The following is a 15,563-nucleotide window of genomic DNA, read 5'->3' as shown; positions in this document are numbered from 1 at the left end:
CAACATAATAAAAGAAGAAGAAGAGGGAAAAGCACAAACAGATGGCTAGAAGAGTCCATGTGTTAAAATTTTACTTGATATATTCACCTCAATCATCCACTTCATGGAAATATTCTTCATGATCCCCATACAAACAAGCCTAGCTTGTCAAAGTCCCATATAATATCCTGGTCCTCCCTTTCTTACTAGAGAATATGTAAAGCAAGACAGCATCAAAAGAAGACAAGTATTACCACTAACCAGTTCTGCTATTGCTGTATTGCTGGAACTTCTATTTTGCACTATTCTGATGAAGGATCTGCTAACGCTTGCCTTGTGAGCGAGTCCGAGGGAGATACCGTAGTCTGGGAGAAAACCGTGGCGGCTCTTGCTTCTTGGAAGAAGTTGACTTCCTCTTCTGGCCTTGACTATTGCCTGAATCTTTGCCTGCAATATTGTACTACATATGAAATCGTTGCGAAGTTTAAAACAAAAATATTCTTAAAGAGAGAAAAACTCTCAGTTTAGTATAGTTGCTATAAGCTGTTTCTAAGTTACACAAGCATTAAGGCTGAATCTAGCTTGGGTGGAAAAGCCTGGTGGCAGTATATCCCACACCCCCAGGAAGGGCTCAAATTATCCCTTGTCTTAATGGTGCCTCAGAGAGCCTTGCTCGTGGGCAATGCTATCATATTGTCCAAACAAATAAGCATAAATAAATGCACCACTCACCCAGAATATAGTCAACAAGATGGGTATGTGTGACTGATGGTTTAGTGCTACATCCTCAACTTTGGCACAATCAGATGTGCATCATCCAACCAGTTTTTACTTCTTTTTGGAAATTACACAGTAAAATTTTATCAAGGTTAAACACAGATTGGTTGAATTGCACTAGAAATAAATTGTGACTTAGTGGATCCTAGACCACTTAACGTAAATCATGAGTTGATATATATCACCCATGAAGCCAACTATTACTCTAGCTTGAATCAACAATAGCAATACACAGAAAACTAGTAGCAAAATGCAGCAACATAAATCTGGTGCAGGGGAAATTTAAAGCATAAAATTAAATCAGATTTATGACAGGATGGGAAGTATATTACAAGTTTGGAAGCTACTTGTAACAAAAATGTGGTTAGAAGATCAGAAATAAGCAGGTAAATATTCAAGATTTGACTTGGGATACTAGGAGGAAAAATGCATACTAGAGAAGCAAGTCTAGTCAGCCACAAAATATTCTTATTCAAGATCATTGACCTGTAGTACTTTCCACAACAAAAATTGGGTTACTTGTACCTAAACTAAAAATTGGTATAATTGGTTAGTAATATTCAGAGTGTTCTAAAAATACTTCTTGGCTATGTCTTGAAGATACTAAAGGGTATTGGAAGCCCAGAATGTAACTGAAGTAATGAGAAAAAATTTGCAGATGTTTTTGCAAACATTCGAAACATAAAAACAAAACTTGTATAACAGATGTGTAGCAATTGGGATCAGGGTTGGATAATTAGAATTGTCAAAGTTGGATGTGAAAAACAAAAACAATAATAGACCACACTTTGAGTTCGTTTACATAACCTTCACTTTGCTGAGTGGTTTTGACTTCACAGGAACTCTGCCTTTTATTTCTTTCCTCATCAGGGATATTAATCTCAGCATCAAGCAGTGAAGAGTTTGCTTTCTTCTTTTTTGATACAACACTGCTCTTTTTAGAAACATTGCTCTCAGGAACAGAGAGTCTTCCTTCAGGGGAACATGACTCTCTATTATGACTTGTCTGTTTCTCTTCCAACACTTGTTTGACCTCCATAACCACGTTTTTCTTTTCTTCACTAACTGTAGAACGAGTAAGCCTTCTCTTGTTGGTTGTAGCCATTAACTTCATTTCTTCAGAACAAGTCTCTATTTGAAAACCCTCATTTTGCATTACTGTAACTTTCTGAACTGCTGAACGAGTTATTCTAGCAGCTTTAGTAGGCTGGCTAACATTCCTCTCTCTTTTTGAACATTTTAAAGTCACTTCAGAATTAGTGAGTTCTGATTCTTTTTTGCCACTCTTATTGACCTTGGTTGTTATTCCAGAAGATAAATCCACTAGTTGAGACATACTTTCAGTTGAGATGAGTGGATTTCCCACTTTGTCAGAGGCTGAAGTGACAGGAATGGAAGCATCTAATATTTCTGAGGAAACTTTATCCTTCATAGGCATGTCAATTAAGCCAGAGGAATTGAACATTTTAGTCCCATCCAGAGCAATACGCATGTGATTAGTTGACATTAATGAGGCCAGAGCTGCACGAGCAGCAAGAGGACTGAGATGGGACCTGTTTTCTGGAAGCTCTTCTTGGATGGAAGCAGCAGCTGATGGTTGATCCTTGACTTGCAAATCTATTGGCAGTTTACTTGAATTCTGTGTTGACCTATTCAACTGATTCTGACCATGAGGAGCTTGAGCATGTGAAATGCTTACTTCACATACTGAAACAGTGTTGGGTTGTATATGTCCCTTGTTATCAACTGCATTCACAAGAAGGAACATAAATGACATTTGCAACATCTTATAACATTAAATAGGATAAGGTAGAACTCTTTTATCATCTTATATTAGAAGGCGTGCCTTGCAAGCACAGCTTAATACCTGAGCTTTTGTATTGCTGTTCGCTTAGTTAAGCCTTCAAAGCCTCATTGTTGATTTTAACATAAAAAAAAATCTAGGGTAGCTAAGGTGTAAAGAAATGTGTGAGGCAAGCTATATTAATATTTCCATACCCAGATGAAAGAGTAACATCATACAAAAACATGTTATAAATATAAATAAATAATATATATATATATATCACATCGAAAACAGATAGTACAGACTCATTTGACCATCATTACTTTATGGCATGGACTATATACTTAGTGATGCCTATATGCTTGAAGGTATAAAGGTGTGGCATTTCTGTTGCAATACTTTTTTTTTTTTTTTGGATAGGTAGATAGCGGGGGAGGTGGGGTTCGAATTAAAGACATTAGACACCATAAGGATGCCAATACCATTGAGCTATCACTTGAACCCCTCTGTTGCAATACTTAAGAAGGGTGTTTTAGGTTTGAGGCTTTAGATGTAAGATAGTATCTTGAGCAAATGCACCAACAGAGTCTTCACCCAATACACCAACACCCTCCCACTGTCTCACAACCCCCCTCCCCCACCTCTTTAAAAATAAAAATAAGAGAGAGAGAGAGAGAGAGAGAGAGAATGGAATTAGAAGGAAAACTGCAACAAGATGCTTGAATTGATCAAATTGTTAAAGTAGTCATGTAGCATGCCCACCTTTAATCTCTAATAAAATGTCTTTTGACATTTTCTCCTTGGATTCAGTGGCTGAATTGCTGATATCTTCTATCTGCTTTTCTAGCAATTTATTGATGTCCATTTCACCATCAGTTTCTTCGAGCACAGTCGGAAAAAGAGATGCACAGGATGAGCGCATCTGTTTTACTGATTTCAAGAAAACGGCAACAGCAGGATGGTCATTTATGCTTTTAGTTGCTAGTTTCATGATTGAATTAGATGGGACAGTGAAGGCTTCTCCTTCCAGATCTTGGTGAAGCCATTTGATAGTGAAAGTGCATCTACAATAAATCTTCTTTGAGTGTCGTACTCTCACTACCTGATAATTATTATTTGTTGGGATGTGAACAGAATTAGAAAACAGCATTTCTAAAAATTATGCATCTCACATTTAAAAATAACAAAAACTTCAATACACACACAGAAACCTGCACTGTATTTCACATAGTTGACTCTTTCCTTTCTTCTTTGGTGAAATGGGTGATCTTCCATTATATATTACAATATTTCCAAATCCCACTTGAAACTATGAACCCATTCTTGTCAATGAGCTCTAGCTAAAACAACATCTTTTAAGAGCAAAGTGGAGGGTGAGATCATAGGTCCAAGACTCACCAATTGCATGTTAATTTACCAATCCAAAAAGGAAAAAGCTATCAACCAGTTCTTGTTGGTCCACTCTTTATGGATCCCACTCTCCTACTGTCAACAAAAGAGATCCTTACTATTTTTCCATGCAATTACCCTAGAAGGAGAGGAAATGTACCTTTTCCACCTTGGCATCATAGAAGCGGCTCTTAAATTGTGATTTATGGGTGGCAAGAACATGCTCTCCTTCTTCAATGTGCGTGCAGTCATCACCTTGAAGAGGAGTAGAACGGAAGCGGAGACACGTAAGAGTTTCCTCATCCTGCAATAGCATATCCTCCAACTCTTGGCTCCCAAACTCTATAAGAAGACCATCTTCAGCAGAGCTGAGCGCACAATCAGGGAGCATACTCAAACATTTTTTCTGAATATCTAAGTTGGTGAACTTTTGAAATTGATTGTAATAAAGGAAATGCAAATAACAGGCTTAAGGTAACTTTTGCACTAAAGCTTTTTATGGTGTTACAATTATTCTCCCTCCCAAATCTTTCCAGTTCAGCGAGGAACTGTAAACCATGTTAAATATTCATCGAGTCCTCCCTACATATTCTCATTGAATATCCCACTCCTTCCAAACAAAAAATGTACTCTTTTTCCAAGAGCCTTGTAGCTCAGGTTGAGCTGCTCAATTGGTGTTTTTGACGAAGATATCCATGGTTCAAATCCCCGCACCCCCCCCCCCCCCCCCAACTATCAAATTATCCACACAAAAAAAATGTACTCATTTTTATTTTATTTCCTTTCTTTTGTTCCAATTTAAGGTTTGTTGTCATCAGAAAGTAAAGAAATTGAGGAAAACATAAACAGGAAAATAAATAGATCAAAACTCATTCTATTCACTTCAGATATGGTACAAAAATAAATGAAAAAATCATAAATAAAAAAAAGTTAAATAAATAGATAATATTGTCCATGTTATAAAGAAGTAGAGATTTTTACTCTAGCATCTTTTAGATACACACATTAACTCACAATGATCACACATTTTAGTCATTACAAAGTTTCCTTATATATATCTACTATCCTCTTTTGTTGATCAAAAACAAAATTTAAAAATGCAGTCATATATTTTACACCCAAAAAAATCATCAATGCAGAGAAAAACAAAACCCATAAACACCCACACACATAACTAAAAATACAATCACTTTACTTACATAAAAAATAAAACCCACATAACTAAAATCAATCACTAACAATAATTTCTATTTTTGGGTATCCTAAACTGATCAACTTTTTTATTTTTGGGAGATGCCCATGACCACAAAACAAAGGAAATAAAATAATAAAAAGCGATGAGTATTTTGGTCTCACCTAAAAGAGACCTGGCAAGGGTGCCATGATGAGTCTTCCTTGCTCATGGCCTCGAGTTCTAAGGCACACTCTGCCTCACTGATTGTTCCCATTTTGAGTGAGTTCAGATTAGAGTGGCTTTGGGGTATAGATGAAGTTATGTTGGGGAAGGGAAACCAGTACTGAAGTTAATAGTCTTCCGAGTTCCGAGATGCCGCAGACCAAGTGAAAATAAATAAATAAAAGGTAAAATTATCAAATTAGAAATTACCTATGGAATGGAATTTTGACACATTATCTTTTACTATCCATTTTTTAGTTGAAGAGATTTGAAAAATTATAAAGTCAACTACAATGTTATTGTAACTATATGATAAATAAATTAATATATAAATGTCCTGGTTACTTTTTTTTTCCTAATAAAAAGTTGCAATTACTTTTTTTATAATTGATTATAATACTTGTATAACAAAATTTGTATGAATAAAATTTAACTACAAAATTAGTTGTAGTTGTTACTATATATTTTAAAAATCTAATCGTTGAATTGTATATTTTTTATGCCTTTGATACACGTGTCGAATTTGGTGTCAATTGGATATTATTTACTATATAATCTATAAACTTATATTTTATGCATAATTTTAAACTATAAAAACTTGCAATTTAAACAATTTATTGATAACATAATAATTGATCTTTAATTTTCTAGAAATTTTGCAAGTATAGAAGATATAAGAAAAAAATGTAACCCAATGATGGATTTGTCAAAATTCACCTCCGACCAATTTTCTAACTAAACTTAGTCCAATTTGTGTTATCTTTAATGTCTATGAGTGCCACAAAGATCAAATGAGTAAAGATTGCATGTGAATTTTGGAAAAATAGCCTTCAAACTTCTCATTTTATTTTTGTACTGAATGTGAATTTTGATAATCTAATCGTTGGATTACATGTTCTTTTTATATCATCCACGTTTCCAAAATTTCAATAAGGTTAAAGATCTATAAATATTTCATCAATCAAATGTTTAAATTTCAAGTTTTTTTGGTTTAAAATTATGTATAAAAAATAAATTTATTGATCTAATAGTAAATAGCATCCGATTTGAACGAAATTTACATGCGTGTTAAAAGTATAAAGAAAATGCAATTCAATGGTTAGATTTTCACAATTTTCATCCAATAAAAACATATATGAAGAGTTTGAAGGATTTTTCTCCAAACTAGAGAAAAACCTTATCCAATTGACCCTTTATTATTTTTTAGAAGAAGCTTATATCTATTTTTTTTGTTTAAGAGATTTGAAAATTTCTAAAGTCAATTACAATTTTATTTTAACAATATGATAAATAAATTATTATATAAATTTCCTAATTACCTTTTTTTTTTCTACTAAAATGTTACAATTATTTTTTTAATAATTGATGATAATACTTGTATAACAAAATTTGTATTATCCTCAATATCTATGAGAACCAAAAAGGTCAAATGAGTTTGTTGTGATGACTCAACCAACCAACCTATCTAATCTCTAGATGAGTGTTTTAGATTTGGAGTGGTAGCTTGTTTTATTAAGAAATAAAGACAAGTAAATTGAGAAAATAAATAAAACACACCTTTATTCCATTAAAATTTCATGTTACATGATAAAATGAAAAATTACAATTACAATACTTTATTTATTTGCAACAATATAAAGAAAAATCACATGGCTATAATTTCAAGTTTAAAATGTAAAAATTACATTGCAAAAGCATTGCCTTGAACTATTAATCCAAGGAAGGATGCTAGTTTACAACTTACGAGATGCAAATGTGTTTGGCATCTACCTTATCCTACATAAATCAATCTTTTAGGAATTAATGTACATATTTATTTCATGAATTATGCAACTCATCTAGATAGAAAATTAAACATAATAGATCATTTTTACGTGATCATTATTTTCTTTTCTTTTTTTAGAATTATTTATGTGATCATTCAATTGAATGACAAATCAGATTTTTCTTATAAGCATGCCATTATTAAAAACATTAAAAATAAGATTTATTCATATTTACCATTTTATGTCATTGTAATCAAATTCGGATTGCCATATCAGTATCACAAAGGTCTTTTGATATTTATTTGTTTTGCAACACACCATCAAATTGAGTTCATCCAGATTCTCCAAAAAAAAAAAAAAATTTTGAGTTCATCCAAATCTCCTCGACATTACAACAACTGATCCTTCAAATTACATACCAACATTTCTTTGGTTTAAATTCTAGACAATAGTGTAATAAAATGGAGCAAATAAATTCTAAAGATAATTATTGTTTTTGAGATTTTGATAAATTTTCTTTGTAAAAAAGGATAAGTAGTTGGAACTTGAAAACTTTAAATATGTTAGAAGATAATCTCATCAGCAAATGGTTTAACCTTCCAATCACCATTTTCACATCATACATACCTCCAAAATCAACCCCGCCCTCCCCAAAAAAAAAAAAAAAAAAAAAACCCTAAACACTGTATAATGCTCTAAACACTTTTTGTTTTGACTCCAAAAGTTTAAGAATCTAAAAGTGCTCGTTGAGTAAACTTTAAGGAAATCGATATTTTTAGTTATTTTAAAGATAAGGTCAAATAGTCGATGGTAAAGAATCTCTTAAACCTATCTAAACACCATACCCCACGTTTTATTAATTCATAGATATAACTACCAAAACATTACAAACTCTTTTACATCTAACTATCTAACTTGTTACTTATTCTGAACAAAATATTAGACAATACGATAAAATAAAATAAAAAAATAAAAAAGAGAAGAGCTGTATAGCACTGCAGGATGTTAGTATTAGTAATAACAAATAACAATAATTAAAAGAAATAAATATATTAGTGTTGGTATTAAATTATTAATATTCGTTTCTATTTCAAGGTGCGGAAAAAAAATACTAATTTTGTCGCTTGAGTTTTGGTTGAAGTATGCCCTTTTGAATATACACCACTATAAATACTTTTAAGACCTTCTTTCCTCTCTCCGTGTGTGTTAAAAATATTTAATACTCTCAAAAAAAAGATGGTTGAAGTGGAATTACCTTTCTCCCAAAAAAAAAATTTTAATTAAATTAAAAAGTTTAGGCTGAAGTGATACTGAAGTGGGCTTTGGGGGAATGGGTTGGGTTCTACGTTCTCCACCTCTTCAAGAATAGTTGGGATATGTTTGTGGAATAATGGGCCTGTAGGGATGGAATACAAATATAAAATAGGCCCTGCCTTTGTGAATCAGCTCACTTAAGTTTGAACTTGATGCCTCTGCTGTACTTGTGCGTATGTTCTAATGGAAAATCTGGAATCTCACAACTATTCGTAATTTGAGGTAGTTATTTCGGCAAAAATTGTGAGTTTGTGAAACTCGAGTTTGTTGTGAAATACGAGTTCTAAAAACTCGAGTTCTTTGAAAAATATACTCTGAAAAATTTTGAAAATTTTTTATGGTACTCAAGTTCCATAAACTCGAGTACCATAAAAAACTTTCAAAATTTTTCCATAGTACTTGAGTTTATGGAACTCGAGTACCATGAAAAACTTGATTTTACCAAACTCGAGTATTTAAAAAGTGTTAAATCTCTATATATTTATGAAACAATGGTAGATTGCAACATAATATGCAAAAATGTGCTATTTGGCTATTTTCGCCTAGTTATTACAAAGGAAAATGATCAAACAAATATCCTACTCGTTCCAAATCTACTTAGCCAAGCAATGAACCAATCAAACATAGCAAGATAACATGTCCCTCTTATTGAATCTTTCAATTTTCTTTCTATTTTTATTTAGATATAAGACACGTGACAATTAAAAATTAAATAAATATTACGTGTCGCACATCCCTGATCCTACTAAATATAGGAGGAAATTAGGGGTGAGTTTCAATTAGCTCAACTGATAAATTTTTTAATAGTTAAATAAAAGATTTGGGTTCAATTCCCACCTACACCAAAACCGATTCGTGTTTTGATCTGATGATAATAATTATCATCAGGAACAGATATCATAAGTTGAAATTACCTTTAAAAAAAATAAAAAAATATATATAAAAGAAGAAGAGGAAGTCAAGGGAAATGCTGTCATTTTCTTTCTTTCTTTAGCCTTATATATATGGGCCAGGATGAGCCCAATATATAAGGCTAAAACAAGGCCGATCGAGGTGAGAGAATAGAAGTGAAGTCGGTAACCCCAGCCAGAATATTTTTGAAATGTGTGGTCCCCTCCCCACAATGTTCGTTGCGTGGCCTATACTATAAGGCCATTTATTTAGCGAGCAAAGCCAGCAAGGGAAAGCGAAAGTCTTCGTCGACGTCTCGTGCTTTTTCCTAAGAATCTTCCTTAGGCGCTACCCCCACCAATCACAACGCTCTCTCTCTCGCAAATGTGCACATCTGCATTTGCCCATTACGTCACACCCAATGACGGCCAACTTTTTTCTCTGATTTTTCCCCCATCACTAGATTTCCATCTTAATCCCTCCTCCTCCTCCTCCTGACGTGTTACATGTTTTGCTCAATACAGTCATTTTAAAATTTTAAATTCTCTACTATTAAAATATATCAAAGTCTTTGCCTTATTTTTTTTTTTTTATAACAAAGTCATTGCCTTATTCTTGAATCTTCCTACGGTCTTTTTTTTTATATGATAAGCTATACACTTATGATCAATTTTGTATTTGATGTGTTATCAAAAAAAAGAAAAAGTTTGGCATTTGATGTAGGAAAGTGCAGTTTTAGTTAACAAAAATTCTAGAATTACATAAAATATTACAATTATTGTTATAGCTATCCATGTGACCGACTATAAGTGATAGGTCCATATGAAAGAGATTTAGAACCAATCGCAGTCATAATCAACTTAGAAAAAAAAAATATATATATATATATATATATATGCATTCTTTTAATAAAAATATTTAATACATTTTTATCTGTGTTTTCTACAAAAACTTTGATATTAAAAATATAGTTATTTGCAGGCTATACCTCGGTACCAATCTACATACAAACAAAACTAAGTAGATTTTCTTTGATGTATATTTATGTGAAAATATTTAATTGTATTCAAATATTTCTTAATTGTTTTTTAAAATTTTGTAAGATTTTTTTGAGAAAAAATAATACTGAGGTGTGAAGTTAAAAATAATAACTAAAATGTAAATAAATAAAAAAAGAGTAAAATATAAGAATTATTCTTGAGATTGGGGCTAATATCATAAATTATTAAGACTTTTCAAAAATATTAAATTTGCTTTCTAAACATAAAAGACATACAATACACGCCTATTACATTGTAATTGGAATAATAATGTTGCAGGTCCTATTGGAATAGAAGCTCTTGGAGCTAATAGTGCCTAAAATTATTCCAAACAATGCGTCAAAAACTCTACAAATATAAATTGAGTAGACTTAGGGTCTGTTTGGATACCGCTTATTTTGTTAAAAACTGAAAATATAGTAGCAAATAATTTTAAAACTAGACTAAACAGTGCACACATGGATCCTAGTAAAGATGGACAAACTATTACGCAAATAAATGTTGAGACGTGCACAGTGCACAGTGGCTGAAATGTGGTATTAATGCCACAAAAAGTACACGTGGATCCTAGCAAGGATGGACAAACTGCATGAATGGCTAAAACGTGTATAGTGCCATGGGTCCCACTATTCAAACGCCAAATGCAAAACATGCAAAACGTTATATCCAAACGCACACTTATACTTATCTCTGAGAGAGAGAAAGATTGTTTTCCTTGAACATCCTTTGAAAGTTCCTTACTATTCTAACAACTTATTTGGATTGCACCAGTTTCATTGGAATTTTATTATAGCAATCACAAACGCAAAAGAGTGTCTAAATAATTAATGATAAATAAATAACCATCAAAGTTTGATAGAAAAGAAAGTATCACAAGAAATTTTAAACCGTGTTATGTAACGTTTGTCACTGCTATGCAAAGGAGTGTTTAGGTAATCAATGGTAGATAAATAACATCTCTCTCTCTCTCTCTCTCTCTCTCTCTATATATATATATATATGGGTCCGGTTAATGTGTGCCCTAAGGGCACACGTTAAACTTTCTATTTTTGGAAACATTTTCTTGAGAATTGAAAAAGCTGTCATTACTTTTTTAATTATCGAGAAATTTTTTTTCCAAAAATGGAAATTAATGTGTGCCCTTAGGGCACACATTAGTAAAATCCTATATATATTAATAGGTAAAGTTAAGAGAAAATCCAATTAGGTTTCAAGTTTTTTTTTTTGAGATAAAATTAGTTTTCAAGTTGGATTTCAATTGTTGTTTAATTTTGCGTCACATGTTCTATTTAGGTTTTTTTTTTAAAAAAAAATTATGTTCTAGGTGAGTTAATAAGGTGCAAAAGACGAAGGGTCTAATATAAATAAATCATCAAAAACTCAATAGAAAAGAAAGAAAAAAAGAAAGAGTAAACTCATGTATATATCAAAAAGAAATTAAAATAAAAAATAGCAAGTATAATTTGGATCCATATATATATGATTATAATTTTTTTTAATTGTACCGTACATATGCATGAGTGATGCACTAGTAAGAGATAAATGATGAAGCAACAAGAGAATTTTTAACAATGCCAAGTAACTTAAAAAAAAAAAAAAAAAAAAAAAAAAAAAAAAAAAAAAAGAAAGAAAGTTAAATGGAGTAGATCAGACAATTTTGAAATCTATTGTCTAATGTCAAGAGGGTAAATCAGACAAATTCCAACGGTAATAATTTATGTATAGTATTACTTATTACCCAAAGAATAAAAAAATTCAAAAAAATGTTAATGATTTTAATTTTGGTCGGTGATGGGAAGGAACTAGAAAGTGGAAATCGTATGAAGAGGGGGGAATTGACGCGGAAGCACACAAGTCAATAAAGCACTGAGCGGCGAAGGAAGGCACCTCATCTAGACAAATCTGAAACCGTTGGTTCCCACACGAAAATCGGACGGCTCCAATACTATAGTGCGATAGAACATTCTCGAATTCTTAACCCTTACACTATATAAACAGAGCTCCACGATGCTTTTTCTTACTTTCAAACCCTAGCTGTTTGTACTACTATTCTTTTTAGCTCTTACTCAGATCTCTTTTTTACTTTTCTATTAAATTCTTCTTCGTCGACACAACTAATAGGAAGATTATAATGGCCGGAAAGGGAGAAGGACCGGCGATCGGAATCGATCTCGGAACCACTTACTCCTGCGTCGGAGTATGGCAACACGACCGTGTTGAGATCATAGCTAATGACCAGGGTAACAGAACGACGCCGTCTTACGTCGCTTTTACCGATACGGAGCGTTTGATCGGTGATGCGGCTAAGAACCAGGTCGCCATGAACCCTACCAACACCGTCTTCGGTAAGATCTCTGAGTTCAGTTCACTGCTTCATAGATCTGAAAATAGCATGTTTTTTTGACTTGACTTGACTTGACTTGTTGTTTTATGTGAATATATATATATATCTTTGTTGATTATAACTGAAGCTTGTGGATCTATCTAGCTTTGTGTTGAGCTCTCCCGATCTACTATTCTGTGTTGTTTGTTTTTACTTGTGTTTTAGATCTGAGTTTTTGTTGTTGCTGATGACATGCTATTTGCAAGTTCGGTATGATAGTTTTGATGTTCATCTTTGGCGTTAGATTTGATGTTTTTTGTGATTCTGTTAATGAAACACGTATTTACTTATGATCAAAGTAGTTGCTTAAGTAAACAAAGTAATCGAGAGGCTGTAAATAATTGTTAATTCAAATAGGTAGTCTTAGATTCAAGAGAAATCATGATTTATGTCCTGTGTTAATACTGTTTATTGAATCGAAGGTTAATGTTAGTTTTATTAAGATGTAATGGTTTTCTAGAAAGAAAATACTAAAACTGTTACAAATTGCTGATCAGTGACACATTAGTTTGTAAGCTTATTGTCCATGAACTTCAATGATTGGAGAGGTTTATTATAATCAATTATATGGAATCTAAATTTAGTTGAAATGATCTGAAATTTGGAAAGTAATAAGCTTACAATGTTATGGGTTTTATTATTGGCGATGCATGTTGGATGACTATATATGTGAAATAATCAATTTTGATTCGTTGAAATTTGGCTCTTTTTTGTTTGTTTGTTATAATCAACGTTTTGTTTGTTTGTTTGTTATAATCAATGTTTTGTTCTTATATTGTACCTATCCTTTGCAGATGCCAAGAGGTTGATTGGACGGAGATTTAGTGATGCCTCAGTTCAGAGTGATATTAAATTGTGGCCGTTCAAGGTCTTTAATGGACCTGGCGAGAAGCCCATGATTTGTGTCAACTACAAGGGTGAGGAGAAGCAATTTGCTGCTGAAGAAATCTCATCCATGGTTCTAATGAAGATGCGTGAGATTGCTGAGGCTTACCTAGGTTTCCAAATCAAGAATGCAGTGGTCACTGTTCCAGCATACTTCAATGACTCTCAGCGTCAGGCTACCAAGGATGCTGGTGTCATTGCTGGTCTTAATGTCATGCGTATTATTAATGAGCCCACTGCTGCGGCCATTGCTTATGGTCTTGATAAGAAGGCAACAAGTGTCGGCGAGAAGAATGTTTTGATTTTTGATCTTGGTGGTGGTACCTTTGATGTGTCTCTTCTTACTATTGAAGAGGGTATCTTTGAAGTGAAAGCCACTGCTGGTGACACCCATCTTGGTGGTGAAGATTTTGATAACAGAATGGTGAATCATTTTGTCCAGGAGTTTAAGAGGAAGAACAAGAAGGACATCAGTGGCAACCCAAGAGCTCTTAGGAGATTGAGGACATCATGTGAGAGGGCAAAGAGAACTCTCTCATCCACTGCCCAGACTACCATTGAAATTGATTCTTTGTATGAAGGAATTGATTTCTACTCCACCATTACTCGTGCCAGATTTGAGGAGCTTAACATGGATCTCTTCAGGAAGTGTATGGAACCTGTTGAGAAGTGTTTGAGAGATGCCAAGATGGACAAGAGCACAATCCACGATGCTGTCCTTGTTGGTGGTTCAACTAGAATTCCCAAGGTCCAGCAGCTTTTACAAGACTTCTTTAACGGGAAGGAGCTCTGCAAGAGCATCAACCCTGATGAGGCCGTTGCTTATGGTGCTGCAGTCCAGGCAGCTATTTTGAGCGGTGAGGGCAATGAGAAGGTGCAGGATCTTCTGCTCTTGGATGTTACCCCTCTCTCCCTTGGTTTGGAAACTGCCGGTGGTGTCATGACTGTGTTGATTCCCAGGAACACTACCATCCCCACAAAGAAGGAACAGGTGTTCTCTACCTATTCCGATAACCAGCCTGGTGTGTTGATCCAGGTCTATGAGGGTGAAAGAACGAGGACCAGGGACAACAATTTGCTTGGTAAATTTGAGCTTTCAGGAATCCCTCCTGCTCCCAGGGGTGTTCCTCAAATCACAGTGTGCTTTGACATTGATGCCAACGGTATCTTGAATGTGTCTGCTGAGGACAAGACAACCGGTCAAAAGAACAAGATCACCATTACCAATGACAAGGGTAGACTCTCAAAGGATGAAATCGAGAAGATGGTCCAAGAGGCAGAGAAATACAAGTCTGAGGATGAAGAGCACAAAAAGAAGGTCGAGACCAAGAATGCTTTGGAGAATTACGCATACAACATGAGGAACACAGTGAAGGATGAGAAGATTGGCGCCAAGCTTCCACCAGCTGATAAGAAGAAGATCGAGGATGCCATTGAGCAGGCGATCCAATGGTTAGACAGCAACCAGCTTGCAGAGGCTGATGAGTTTGAAGACAAGATGAAGGAGTTGGAGAGTATCTGCAACCCAATCATTGCCAAGATGTACCAAGGTGCTGGTGGTGAAATGCCCGGAGCTGATGATGATGTACCTGCTGGAGGAAGTGGTGCTGGCCCCAAGATTGAGGAAGTCGACTAAATTTCTGAGCGGCATTCCTTATAGTATCGTAGGCGGTTATTTTAAATTTCAAGCTGTTTGTTTATCTTAATTTTGACTCTCAATTGGGGCTTTGAAGTTCTCGGTAATTTTGTTCAAAGCTATTTTATATGTCCTATGCTGCCACTACTTTCTGTTACTGATTATTGTGGCATTGATGCCTGGAACTATTTCATTGCCAGGCCTTTCTTATATTTTTAAATTAAGTGTTTACATTTAGACACATATATTCTGCTTAAACTATTCTATTTTGTGTTTTTTTTTTTAAAGTTTTTTAAGAGTCCTGATTCACAGGAGATGTTT

General features: G+C 33.8%; 2 protein-coding genes across 2 annotated transcripts; one reads left to right on the top strand and one right to left on the bottom strand.

The window, feature by feature from the left end:
• Positions 1-60: 60 nt before the first annotated feature.
• Positions 61-5,484, bottom strand: LOC126691624 (uncharacterized). Its single transcript, XM_050386667.1, has 5 exons — positions 5,288-5,484; positions 4,092-4,299; positions 3,305-3,644; positions 1,564-2,502; positions 61-426 (listed from the first exon to the last, which is right to left on the bottom strand). The coding sequence occupies exons 1-5, from the start codon at positions 5,377-5,379 to the stop codon at positions 302-304; spliced, it is 1,704 nt and encodes a 567-aa protein (XP_050242624.1). The 5' UTR covers positions 5,380-5,484; the 3' UTR covers positions 61-301.
• A 6,862-nt stretch (positions 5,485-12,346) lies between these two features.
• On the top strand, positions 12,347-15,485 carry LOC126691623 (heat shock 70 kDa protein 1-like). The gene is made up of 2 exons (XM_050386666.1): positions 12,347-12,683; positions 13,516-15,485. The coding sequence occupies exons 1-2, from the start codon at positions 12,470-12,472 to the stop codon at positions 15,240-15,242; spliced, it is 1,941 nt and encodes a 646-aa protein (XP_050242623.1). The 5' UTR covers positions 12,347-12,469; the 3' UTR covers positions 15,243-15,485.
• Positions 15,486-15,563: the final 78 nt, after the last annotated feature.

The sequence above is a fragment of the Quercus robur genome, chromosome 7 (assembly GCF_932294415.1).
Source record: "Quercus robur chromosome 7, dhQueRobu3.1, whole genome shotgun sequence".
Taxonomy (NCBI): Eukaryota; Viridiplantae; Streptophyta; class Magnoliopsida; order Fagales; family Fagaceae; genus Quercus; species Quercus robur.
Note: the sequence above shows the minus strand (reverse complement) of the source record. Positions and strands in the feature narration are given on the sequence as shown.